Source organism: Phycodurus eques, chromosome 20, assembly GCF_024500275.1.
Source record: "Phycodurus eques isolate BA_2022a chromosome 20, UOR_Pequ_1.1, whole genome shotgun sequence".
Classification (NCBI taxonomy): domain Eukaryota; kingdom Metazoa; phylum Chordata; class Actinopteri; order Syngnathiformes; family Syngnathidae; genus Phycodurus; species Phycodurus eques.
The window spans coordinates 11,365,259-11,378,712 of NC_084544.1; the positions used below are offsets into that span (position 1 = coordinate 11,365,259).

The following is a 13,454-nucleotide window of genomic DNA, read 5'->3' on the forward strand; positions in this document are numbered from 1 at the left end:
GCCTAAATAAAAACATTCAAAGTAGACACATTTGACTTTAAAATTATCTATTAAAACTAAATTATCTTTAGGTGTGAATGTGGGTCACGTTAACGGTTGTTTGTCTATGTGCTTTGTTGGTGACCAGTCCATGGCGTACCCAAATTCACGACCAGTCAGATCATGTTTGACACAATTGGTATTTTGTACTGGGTTGTGTGCAAATGCTGAAGAGTACTTTTGAGATTAAAACGATGTGAAGGTCAAAGACAAAGGGCCATTCCCGAAATGTCTTAAAATATAATTTTATTTACATGTAAAATACATTATACAAAATCCAACAATTTAGACTTAAAAAAAACTAATCATCTCTATTTACATAATAAAACTGAATGGACAGGCAACAACCAGCCTAAAAAAAGAAAACAAAAGTCAATTGTACAATTAGCTGGCTACCAGTCTAACGCAACACGGATTTTAAAATTCAAACACGAGCTGTAGAAAACGGCTCAACAAACGACAAGTTGCCTCATGGACACTGTTAATACTCATCAGCACTATGTTCCCAATTCAGTGCTCCAAGAAGCTAAAAATGCTTCTCTGGGGTCCCTTAGCATGTCCCGCAGTCGTGTCCTGCCTGCAGACTCTCTTGGCTGCTGGGGTTACTGCTCCCGTGTTCCTCCTCCTCTTCGCCGTCTGTCGATCAAAACACAAGTCTTTAATTTGGAGAAAACGCTAACCTCTGTTACACAGCAAATGTGCACATTCATGCGGGCTTTGGCGCCATCCAGCAGCAGAATGTTAGATTGCTTGAGTTTACTAATCAAGCTCAAATTATTGCTTGAAAAAGAACAAAATCAATTTCCAATTTTCTATCATGAGGTTTTAACATGCTATGGAATTATATCTGCGCCTTTATATATATATATATATATATATATATATATATATATATATATATATATATACACACACACACACACATTGTACATGTAAACATTGTATATTTTACTTTTTTAAATTATTTACAACTGTTCAATTAGCAAATTGAGATTTTGCGAAAAACATTTTTACCAACCAAACAAATAAGTTATTGCAACAAATATGACAGTATACATTGTACAATAATGTAAATGCTCGGTGGGTCTGGCTTAAGGAATGGAGTGGGCACTGAAAAGCTGTGTGTGTAGCATGAGTCATGTGATGCTCCAAAATAGTAAGTCACCACGTTTAAGATGTGATTTTGCGCGTCACATTGATTGAACAGTGTCTTATAAATAAAAACCTCTTCACATAGTTGATATTATACAGTACACATGCACACTCGGGACTGTTTGGCTCTTTTTAATCGTCAAAACAAATCTCCAGTTTCCCTGTCTGTGCCTCTATGGCAAACAATAAGACATGAAATTTTGTTGAGAGCCTTTGCGTTTCCTCACGTGATTCTGGGAGGCATCCCTAGTTGAGCCGCCCTTCTCTGGAGATAACGTCTGAAAGAGGAATCCTCGACTGTTTCTGGGTGCCAGCGGGTTTCCCTCAGATATGGACGCCAATTTGGTAAGGACAGACTGAGGTTGACTCAGCAGGGAACCTCTTTTAACCTACACGGACACACAAAAGACTCTTATTATCTGACAGTGAACACATACACATCCCCAAAAATATGCAGTGCAACTAAAATTGCATTTGGACAGTAATGGTTGGCACAACTGCCTCACAGCCCTGGGTTCTAAGCAACTTCTCCCAATGCTTGCGTGGGTATTGTAGGGCTTCCTCCCACATTCCAAAAACATGCATGTTAGTGTGAATGCTTGTTGTCCATACTGTATCTGCCCTGCAACGGTTTGAAGTGCAAACGTCCACCATGGCAAAAAGCCCATTAAGTTCAACACACAAACTCACTGGTCACATTGGGTGACAGGCAGTCAAGGAAATTAGGAAATAAAATGGAGTTCAATATATAACTGCTACTTTCTCTTTCTATTTACACTGACATACCTGTGAGGGTCGCAGGAAGGGATTGAGGGTTGATGATGTCTTTTGTGGCGGCGGCGGCGCTACAGGAAGCTCTAGTTTGTAAATCGGCAGATATTAGTAACTCATCAAAAACTACATTAGTCTTGCCAAACTTCTGTACAGTATATTTAAACATCAGATTCAAAGGCCATCCAATTCTGTCTGTTAGAGAATGACAAGATTAGTTAAAATACAGTGGTACTTAGACTTAAAACTTTAATTTGTTGTAAGCGTGAAAGGACCAAAAGAATAAATTACTTTATTGATCATACATTTTTTTAATTTATCGGCCAATTAATAGGTTGTTGGAATATAATAAAGAAAAATACAATACATTTAATGAAGAAAAATGCTCCATGCAAATGTTCATTTTGCAAATGTATAACGCAAAGCAAAGAAATTGAACCAACTAGTAATTAGGGTCTTGTAAGTCAAGGTACCACTGTAATGAGCTTTGGTAACAAACTAACCTTTCTTCTGTAGAGTCTTAGCAGTCAACTTCTTGGCCAACTTCATAAACTGACTATCTTCCTCCCCAATATTCTCATCCTCCTCATCCAAATCCGCCACTTTCTTGGCTCTCTGTTGGGACTGAAGAAATAGAGCAATAATATGAACACAAAGTAGAGGGTTTTACAAAATAAGTGCAATAAAAGGGGACAGCAGTTTACGATAGTCCCAACATTTAAAGGTTACAAGCGGGTGGGGTGGGGGTTAGAATGTGGTCGTACGGCACAAGAAAGCCCGCTCACAACTTCAGCCACCGTACTAACTGTTATTCCATTTGATTGTTTTAGATTTGTGGCCTAGAAATGTTTTCCTTTCACAAATATTTGCTGTAAGTATGACTTTACCAGTGCATTAATGTGGGTTTATGATAAACTAGGGCACATTCCGATATTACCCTGTCGTCAACAGAGGAGCACCTATTAACAGCATTTTAAAGCCTACCTGTTCTCTGAGCCACTGTTCCCTCTCCAGTCTATCCTTCCTTTTCTGGATCTCAATCTGATCTATGTCATCGTCATCCTCATGCTCCTCGTCCCCCTCAGCTCCACTCCTGTCTGTGTTGAAGTTATCATCTGGAAAGGATGACCACCATGTGAACGTTTTCATAAATTCATTTAAGGTCTGACTAAATGTTAGAAGAAAAAAAAAAAAAAAAAAAAAAGAACCCTTCCTGTAACAAACCTATATTTTTCCAGCGGAAGCGGCGAGCTCTTCCAGGACCGTCAGAATGTAAATCGCCATCCGCGAGGTAACGTTCCTGGTACAGCCTCAGACGTCGTTTATCGTCGTCCATTATCTGCTTCCTGTAAGGACAAATGGACTTTAAAGCAACAACATGTACTAATTTTACCTTCCAATTGCAGCTTTGAAATTTGGATAGTACACCAGCTTGTAATAAGGAGACAAGCAACCCTGTAATTGCAACCTTGCCACAGATCACTTCTAATGGACAGTACTAGTAGTGCTATGAGCTGTCTGCAGTGCTTGTCAATGACATTCATGGGCTTAGTGTCTTTAGGTTTACAATCCATTTATCCCTTAACCCTCTGGTTAGGTTCCGGGTCAAATTGACCCATTTAGTCAGAAAAAAAAAATCAAGATTTCTTTTTTTAATGTCATCATTGTGGGACATAACTTCTTCTGCTGGCCTCATTTTATTCTATTCTTCTTTTATTATCGTATATAAAATATAATATACAACATATCAAATTATACAGAATAAAAATGTTAATTTGCAAGCACATGGTATATTATGATTTTAACTAACAAACTAATTACTAATTTCCTTCCATCCATACATTTTCCATACAAATAAACTATAAAAAAAAAAAAAAAGGCTAGCGGGAGTTTTTGATTGTCTATTGTTAAGTGTTTTGTCCCCCTTATGTTCAAAATAAAATGTTATTTTTTCTTTTTGATTTTTTTAAATGAGTTAATTTGACGCACAATATAATAAAAGGGGTTTAAAAAAAGTTAAACATTTTCGACTTCTATTCACCACAGTGGTTTAGAAGTAGATTATGCATCAAAACTGTAGAGGGCACTAAATGTTTCCCCTTACAGCAGCACATCCACTGACACTCACTACATCGACGGATTTGTGCATTTTACTCACATGTGGATCTTGTTGACCTGGTCATGTAGCTCTTCATCAGAGGGAAGATCCTCCAGAAGCTCCTCTTCCTCATACTCGCTCCCTCCTTCGTCGTCTTCATCGCCACTGCCCTCGTCACTGCCTGACAGTTCCGCTTCGGAGTCCACGTAGTCGGTAAGCCGTCTGCGAAAGGAAAGGATGCAGGGAAGCACCAGGAATGTTGGGAGTCTTCGCTCAAAATGTATATTCATGTAAAATAATAATAATAAATAGTCACAAGTGGAGGGATGTTTATTTAAATATGCATGGAACCTCAGCTTGATTCTTCACTTACATCTTCTTTTTCTTCCGAACAAGATTTTGTGCAAACACTGCATTCATCTCCTCCTTTTCGACCTCATCATTCTCTTCTTCGTCTTCTTCACCACTATCGGCTTCGTCATCCTCCTCATCGCCGTCTTCGTCTTCCTATAATCCAAATCCATATTTGTTCTGTTATTTGAATGGAATCTCAACCAATATTTCATTTTTCGCTCTCTTTTTTGGAGCTCGCTGTAACATACCACGTCAGACAGAAGCCGAAACTCACAGTCCTCTTCATCATCATCCTGTGGTGTCTTTTTACTACTGAGAGAAGTCACCATGAAAATCCCAGAACAGCAGTCAATATTCTTACATGATTTATTTTATCCGCTACAGCTTCCTTAAGGATTGAATAATTAAAGACACATTTTTACAGTCTAAAAATAAGGCAAGAAATAATAACCTCTCTTGTGCTGACACATCTTGTGCTGGTGAACCCATGTGGGAAGAACCTAAAAACACAAAACAGCAACCTTATCAGTGATACAATTAACAAGTGCTCAGCACATCATATTACCACAATGATAATGATGTGAGGGCAGGAATACTTTTATATTATATAAAAGGAGGGTACCTGAGCTTGGAAATTTGCCAGAACACAGGCCAAGTAGTGGATCCATGGTGTTTCCAGTGTCTTCATCCTGCTCTTGCTCCTTACTCTCATCGGTCTGCGATTGCTCTGCGGCTTGTGTTGCTGGAAACGCTCCTGAGCATAGTCCGAGAAGTTCCTCTGCCTGCGTTTCACCAGCGGCTGGTGCCGCTTCGCCTCTGCAGCCGCTCTGCGCCATCCCGAAAACACCAGAGCACAACCCTAAAAGCTCCCCCATGTTGGCGTCCATTGCATTTTCGTCCAGACTGTCTAGGATCAACTTTCTCTTGTGGGAGTGGACGGCACCGGGTCGCGGACCCACATTGAGGAAGCCATCCGCGTCAAGTAACTGGGAGTGAGCATAGTCTTCTAGAGAGAAGCGACCTTGAGAGTCTCCGCCCAGGGCGCTTGGCCCAGTAACTACTTCACCTAAGGGCTCAGAGTCCACTGGGGAGGGAGGGGCATACAAATCTTGGGAGTCCTCAACCGGTAGGCACAGCGAGAGCGAGGGCTCGGACAGTTTACCAGAGCTCTGTCAGAAAGAGACGCAATTAATTCAGATAAGCGCAAATTGTTTATGACACAAATCAGAATTACAGTAGGTGCGTTTTGGCTGGCAAAGGTCAATTTTTGTAACATTTATTTGGTGATGTGTCGTGAGATTTTTATGTTTTTTTGTCCTAATGTAAAATGTGTGTTTTGGCTCAATAAACGCTGGTACACTGTTAGAAAATGTTCCACCATAGTTAAACAAGATTGTGCAGTGTGCATTGAAGGTAATAATAATAAAAATACACCAACTGAAAAGCAGATTTGGACAGAGGAAGGGGATAAAGAAAATAAGCATCACTGTCACAGGAATTGTGAAGTTTTGTGGAATTTCTTATAAAACCCATATCTGTTTGAATATTGATTGATTGATTGATTTAAACACAAAGCCTACTTAATTTAATAATGGGACCTACAGTTATTCAGATATTCATATTTCAAACGATGTAAAACATTTAGCAACAACCTGTATAACTGGCAGACATAAATGGGGCTGAATTTCATTTTTGCGTCCCACCTTGGAAGCAGAGCTGAGGATACTGGGCCTGAAGAGGCACGGAGAAGGTGAGCGGAACAGGGAGTTGGAGTTGGAGTTGGAAGCGCCTCTTCCTGTACGCTGATGGCTGACCGGTTGGTAAGAAGTGATCATGGATCCGGCCAGCTCAAAGCTGCTGTTGTGGCTGTTGTCCTTCATTAGGGACAGAGAGTCATCCTCTTCTGGAGACAACGCATGAACATTTGGGTTAAACCTCAGACATTAGGAGAAAGAAATGTATTAATAATAAGTTTTGAAATTCGATAAGCTTACCCAGTTTACTAGCACCGTACTGTCCTGCACCAGATCTTCTTCCACCATCACTTAAAAAGACAAACAAAGCATTTGAAGGTGTAAACAGAGACCAGTACATTCAACAAATATGGAAATACTGTAAAGTGTAAACAGAGGATCCTCGGCTTAAGACAGAGTTCTGTGGTGACGTATACTGGAGCGCGCCAGTCTATCGCTAAAGTAGTAGTAAAGTCATAATTACAGTACAAATATTTTTATGAAAAATGTCTCCATTTGAAATAAAAAATAAATAAATATCAAACAGCTAGCACGGTGGTAACTGAGCACGTGTTCTTGTGCCACGTGACAATGTATTCTCATGCTGCGCTGCAGTGTTTATGTGTCATTAACTTACTCTGACACACTAGTAGAGTCATAAGGACAGCAAATAGTTGTATGAAAAACTGTTGTAGGCCATAAGTATAAAGTAATCAAATGAAAAACAGCAAGTACGACAGTTAACTGAATGTATCTTTTTGTTCCATCTATCGATGTATTATTATGCCACTGTGCAAACTACTTCATAACCTGGAAATCGAGATTATCGTAAACCGAGGACCCCCGGTATATACACTACTCATACAGTGTGAAGTTACTGCGCATGTGAATTACAAATGTAAAACCAACTTACCCAGTGCGAGAGCAGGAGTTGCCAGGGAACAGTATTAGTGTTCCATCAGTGTTAATTAGGTCCGGTGTTACTGACGGGCAATTCAGTGCCACAGGAGAAAGACTTCGGATACTCTGGACTACGCTGCCATCCTCCTCTTCTTCAGCATCATCTTCGTCGTTGCCTCCCAATAAGTCATCAACACCCTGTGATATATTACAAAAATATATATTAGCGGGGAAAACACATTTTAGCCAGGGTAACAAGAAAACCTCCTACCTCTTCGTCCTCATCTGTCATTTCTTCCTCCTCCTCTTCCTCGTCGCAGTCTTCATTATCGAGGCGATTCAACTCGGCCTTGCGCACCCGCTCCTCCTGTCTCCGCTGTGCCATGGCGAGCTGCAGTCGCTGCTTCAGGGTCAACAGTTTCTCTCCTGTGAAAACAGGCAACTATTTTTTTTAAAAAGGACCACGCTGGCTCCAAAAATAATGAAAGTGTGAACCCTCGCTCTATCCTGGGTCATCGTTCGTGGCCACGCCATTTTGCAGATTTTTAACCGGTTGATTTAGTGTGTGTTTCTTTAGTATACAAATTAAGTTCGGCTTTAGAGTTGTGTCGCAACATGCCAGGCAGCCACTGAGGTCTACTGGAATTAATAATGAAAAAATTAATAGCAAGAAGAAGAGGCAGGGAAGGTCACCAACTAATACTGTAGTACTCAACAGTGACAGTCGTTCCCACAGAGCAGAGAGAATATATGCCTGTGAGTAGTGTTGTATGCTCAGTTTGTATGTGTTGCTATTCTGTGTGTGTTAAAGTACAGGCCGTCTGAAGGTTTTGAAATGATATGGTTTGGTTGAATGATGAATTTTAAATATACGCTTCGTTCTTTTTTGTCTTATGTGCCAGTTTTAAATGAACGTCAACTGGGAGTGACATACTGTGTAAACAGCTTGAAGCAAGCACGCTTTGCCTCAGATTTGGAGAACTGTGCAAGTGAGTCTTTAATCTTTTCCTTCAACTGATGTTACACAATAGCCCCCCATTTCTTGACAGAGGAAGAGTGAGAACAGGTGCTAAGAAATACTTTTTAAAAAATTAATAAGAGGATTTTCACACATCGCGGGTGCGTCTGGAACGTATCCCCCGCAATGACCGTCCACTTTAAGATGTGCATGATGTCCAAGTTTGGTGTCATACCAGGTTTGGTTGGCACGGGCTCCTCTTGTCCGTCTTTAACAATGACAGTAAAAGACTCGGCATGCAACTCCTCCTTGCCAGAGGGGGTGGTGTCTTTACGGACGATGTTGATCTGCAGCGCACGCTCTCCTTGCGGTCGGACCGGAGCATGGATGTGACGAAGGTACCGCTCCTTCAGAGCCTCAACACCTAGTTGAACGAGAGAGAGAGAAACACACACACACACACAATGTAAGAGTAGCGACAGCTGACACAGTTATGTAATCTTATGGAAAGGTTTTAAACGCATGATGGACCTTTATTGTGTGATGCTGGTTCAAGCAGTACAAAAGCTCCTGCACTGGCGCACAATTTAGCAACAGGTGGGGGCTCCAGTCCAAGCTCCTTCAATCGGGCTAATTTGTCCTTTTTGGGCTTGGTGGCCGTCTGAGCGGTAGGCTCGGCAGACACAGGATCAATACAAGACGTAGCTGGAGGTTCAAACTTAGCTGTGGGTCCATCCTCTGCTTGCTGGACATTACATAGAGCTTCAGTTTGTTTGGTAACAGCCTCTTCTTCAAATATAGGTGTCACTGAAGAATCTGCTGTAATCGACTCCTGCAAACTCTCTGAGAGATAAAGCATAGGTGCAGAATCCCGGTCGGGTTCTAAGCTCTCAGCAGCGGCCTCTCGTGCCTGACTCAGGCTCTCCTGCTGCGGCGACGATGTGGCGGCAGGCTCAGGTAACGGTTTAAATTGAGAGAGTGTATCGTGTATAGTGGGAGCAGAGGCTTGCTCTGCGGGCGGCTGCTGGGCTTCACTGATGGGGTTGGCTGGAGGTAGTGGTGGCGTCGGTGTATCCAACATTACTGCAGAATACTGTCTAGATCTAAAAGGCAAAGATTGAGTTTTTTTGTTAAGTTATTACAACAGAAAATGTGAAAAAGAAAATGCAACTGGTCATGCTGAGGTGGTAGCTGGCCATCAATACACTAAACAAGCTAACCTGACATATGCATAAGTTTGTATTTACTTTAAGAGCGACATGGCAGGGCCCTCGGGCCTGGCTCTCTTCTTAAAGAACTGGCTGATGGTCTTTGGCTCCGGGATGTGGTATGGCAGGCCAAGATCGGACTCTACATTAGACAGACCTCACACTGATTAATGACATAGTGTGTGTGTGTGTGTGTGTGTGTGTGTGTGTATATAAACTGACCTCTGACCAGCCTCTGAGACTCACTGTGGAGCTGCTTCATCGCCTCTTTACTTGCTCGAGCAGCTTTTCTCTCCTGAAAGCACACATAACAGCAAGTCAAACTCACATGTTGGTTAATTGTGCTTACATTTCCAAGTGATTAGCAATGCTTACTACACGCTTGGGCTTTTGTGCTTGATCACCTTCCTCTTCGTCATCCAAAAAAGGTTCCTGCATCAATATTTGAAAATGATCACATTAAGGCCTAGATATGTTAAGAATTACTTTAAATATGACAGCAATGCTTGACTCTACAGTATGTACCTTGTGCTTTTTCATCTTTTGTTTGACAGCTGCGCGAATGGAATCCAGTGACTCCTCCTCCTCCTCATCGATACCAGCGTCAAAGAGATCGGTATCACCCAAAAGGCAGCCGCTGTCATTCATAGTACCGGGGAGAGGTGTACCCTGGACACAAAGCAGTTTGTCGTTATCCACGTGATGTACTAACAACTAAAGCAGTATTTCCTCTCTGTACAGATAATTGGGGAAGTTTGTTCAATTTTGTCAGCAGGATTTTGCAAAAGCTGATTGAAGGAAACCTAAAGGGGGGGATGTGAGAGCCATGTGCATTACAGATGTAAGAGTAACTACATTGGATTCCAAAATCACTCACTTCATTCAGGTCTGAGAATCTATCTTTCTGCTTCAATTTTTGTACTGTTTTACTACACTTCTCCTTTTTGTCTCGGTGCCTCTGGCTCTTCTCCCTCTTTTTCTGGTCTTTTGTTGTTTTTGGACCCTTGTTCGTGTCCTGTTGCTGCTCATTGTCCTCTTGCTCAGGTTCGCTGTCTTCGTCATCAGTGAGAGCAGAAATCCGTCTCCTAATCTTTTGAACCTCTTGTTTCTTATCCGTTTCTATCTCCTCTCCACTAGAAGCAGCCAATACGAATGCTTCTTCCACGGTCGCCTCCTCCTCTTCGCTGTCACTGTCTCTGATTGCATTACGGCGAGGCTTTCTGCGAATTTTAATGTCTTCTTCCTCGTCAGAATCTGAAAGAAAAAAACAAAAGGCTCAGCCCAAAAATACTACATAATAAAGAGTGTAAATAAGCATAGTTAGTATTACGCAAACGACATTCACTCTTGCCGAATAGTGTTATGCAACAAACACCCAATAAATCCACAAAACTGTAAATGTGACACAATGGCTCTTATTCGAGACATTCACGGCCCTAATTCACACAAACGTATACCACTTTGTCCCGTCTTTGGCTCAATCAACCACTATTGTCACGCAACTTCACCTGGATGCTCCTCTCTATTGTTTGCCGTCTCCTGCACTCTCTTCTCTGCTGGAGAGCCCATTCCACTGTCCGAATCGCTCTGAGTTACTGTGGGAGCCAGGGCCAGGAGACCTTCAGCCTGGGTAGAACCACACATTGCAATCAAAGACCATTCACAGGCAAAAATGCATTGCAAATGAACTGTTCAGGGTATCTAGAGGTGAAGGAAGCATTATGAAAATCTAATTAGTAAGTCGATCTCATTCGTCGGGACCTAAACAACTAGTAGTAAAAAGGTCACTAAAATGAATTTAAGAAATACGTTCAGCTACAGCTTGACTTATACAGGCATTTGGCATGCAAGCCTTTCTAGCACTTTTTTTAGGACACTAGTGGCGCCTTGCAGCAAGCCAAACAATGAGCACATACGTTAGCTGGAGATGGTTTCACAAAGTTGAAAGAAAACCTGAAACCTGAAAACCAGATTTGGGGACGGGGGACTCAGAACAATAAATAAACAGGGAATTTCATCACGAGCGCTCTGCAACATTGCTCAATTTCGAGGCTCTTAATGAAAGAACAGGCTGATGCAATCAAGCTAGTGATACCCGACTCGCTAACTGGCTAAAGCTAACAATAGTAAAGAAATCCTGATCATGACAGTCGAACTTTATACCACAGGAGTGAATACATTCTGCTTTATTACACAATAGGCTCAAATGTATTCGAGTTAAAAAGTATTTACTCACGGTCACCTGTTGTTGAGAAAGGACCAGGCTCATATCGTTGCCCGCTTAGTACTCGACGCTTGGTTAACAAAGAAACCAACGGTGCTAAATAGAAAGTCTCGTCAACTGGTGGCAATCACAGAAGGCGTCCAAAAAGTTAATGCCTGAACGGCAACGTCTAATTCAGTCATTGAAGGTGCAATGAGATAGCGTTTAGCTCGCTGCCCTCTGGTCCTCCCGCCTGATCCGCAGAGGAGAAATTTGGATCTTTCGCGCGCCGTGACAGCTGGCCCGCAGTTTTCGTCACCGAGGTGTCAATCGATTACGTATCGCATTTCTATTGGTTTGTAAGACACATATGTCCCGCCTACATTTTAACGACACTGGTGTACGCGTGATTTAGATTACGAAACCTTTCCGGCGGGCGGACGCGAGGCGCGTTATTATTCATGGGAGTTTTTTTTTTTTTTTTTAAATAACGAGACACAATATTAAATACAACACTTTAAAGGTCCGTTAATAATATATTATAGAATAATACATCAGCATGTCTAACAGTGCTTAAATTTGTGTGCTTAGAATACAGCAGTAAAAATAAACAAATGTGTCAAACTCAAGGCCCGAGGACCAGATCTGGCCCCTTGCCACACCATTTAATGTGACCCAGTATAGCAAATCATATGCGTTTATTTTATGTTTCCTTGTTAGAATCGTTGAAATGTTGCAAGCATTTTTTTTTAACAAAGCCATTTAAAAAAATTAATTGCGCAGTAGTTTAACACACTAGTCTCCTTCTGATTTTAAAACTAGCCAGCCATTAATTTGTTGTGCACAGTATTCCACATCACTACATATCGCTGTTCATCATTCCCGGTTTTTGTGTGGAATGTGTCTATCTGTGTTTGCAGCGGAAGTGCCCACTGTACTGGGGATATATACAGTTTACAGCGATTGTTTTTTATGAGTTTTTGCAGTAAACCTAGATACTGTAATACCCTCGCATGTGGGAAAGGAGAGCCACACTGACACGCGCTTATTCCACTCAGACAGAGGAGCCAGTTTACAAAAGCTGAATGACATTTCTGCACACTAGTAGAGTACATGCTACTATGACAAAACTGTGCACTTGTTGACATCTGCCATAGTGAAGCGCTAAATGTCAACTGGTAGAATTTGATAACGTCACTAGTAGTACTAGTAGCACTGTTGTGTCATTCTTACTGTACTGTATTCATCATTGTAGTTCTGTCACTCACTTCAATATACTGCACTTTATATTGCTAATGGTTGAATGTAATTTTTTGAACATGTCCTGAACAAAGGCGTGTGGAGTAGCCAAAAATCTTACTCAAGTTACTTTCGAATAATACGACTTAAGTAAATGTAAAACGTAGTCCTCCAAATGATTGCTTGAGTAAGTACAGTAAGTATTCAGTCAAAAGAACTACTCACATACTGAGTAACTGGTGAGTAACTTCAGAATTTTTTTTTTTTAAAGAGCCCATGAATGTCAAACAGATTCAAATATGAACAAGGAATATGAAAATTCAAATATCTCTCAACAATATCAAAAAAGAAATATTTGTTTTTATGGAATAACATGAACAGAGCATATTTAGCCAAAATAAATGATATAAAAATAACTTAAAATAACCAAGTGGAGTTCTTGTAGGCTGAAATGACAATATTTTTGGCAGACACAAATGAGAGCGCATGACATTGCTGTTTTTTTTTTGCAGTCCATCCATCCATTTTAAATAATTATTATCAGTATTAGTATCAGTATTAGTATGTTGCATTAAAACTACTGTGACAAGTAATCTAAATGGTTACTAGAATAGATGTAGCGGAGTAAATGTTGCTCATTACTACCCACCACTGGTCCTAAATGTATTCAGTATTTGGTTATAGTGTCTTTATTGTGAAAAGTGCAAGAGTGACTCCAACCCAAAATCGTTGTTTTAACATACTTGGCTTATAAATATGATTCTGAATCAGCTCAATATCTTCACTTCATATATTGACT

The 13,454-nt window shown here is 40.9% G+C and overlaps 1 protein-coding gene across 3 annotated transcripts; it reads right to left on the minus strand.

Annotated features, from left to right (window-relative positions):
* Positions 1-354: 354 nt before the first annotated feature.
* Positions 355-11,668, minus strand: LOC133395649 (claspin). 3 transcript variants are annotated; one of them, XM_061664737.1, is made up of 24 exons: positions 11,450-11,668; positions 10,722-10,839; positions 10,091-10,467; positions 9,739-9,882; positions 9,589-9,645; positions 9,436-9,508; positions 9,253-9,355; positions 8,537-9,108; positions 8,241-8,429; positions 7,319-7,473; positions 7,061-7,245; positions 6,409-6,458; positions 6,118-6,314; positions 5,037-5,583; positions 4,866-4,914; positions 4,663-4,726; positions 4,434-4,567; positions 4,121-4,282; positions 3,187-3,308; positions 2,947-3,077; positions 2,466-2,586; positions 1,978-2,048; positions 1,419-1,580; positions 355-675 (listed from the first exon to the last, which is right to left on the minus strand). In XM_061664737.1, the coding sequence occupies exons 1-24, from the start codon at positions 11,480-11,482 to the stop codon at positions 550-552; spliced, it is 3,942 nt and encodes a 1,313-aa protein (XP_061520721.1). In that variant the 5' UTR covers positions 11,483-11,668; the 3' UTR covers positions 355-549. The 3 variants fall into 3 exon arrangements, with proteins under 3 accessions (XP_061520721.1, XP_061520720.1, XP_061520719.1); XM_061664736.1 differs by having other exon boundaries at positions 4,663-4,723; positions 6,118-6,317; XM_061664735.1 differs by having other exon boundaries at positions 6,118-6,317.
* Between the last annotated feature and the right edge of the window lie 1,786 nt (positions 11,669-13,454).

Coding starts and splice junctions, on each gene's coding strand:
- LOC133395649 (XM_061664735.1), bottom strand. CDS start 11,482: ATGAGCCTGGTCCTTTCTCAACAACAGGTGACC. Junction 10,840..11,449: donor TTTCTCAACAACAGGTGACC/GTGAGTAAATAC, acceptor GGTTCTACCCAG/GCTGAAGGTCTCCTGGCCCT. Junction 9,646..9,738: donor AAAAGATGAAAAAGCACAAG/GTACATACTGTA, acceptor ATATTGATGCAG/GAACCTTTTTTGGATGACGA.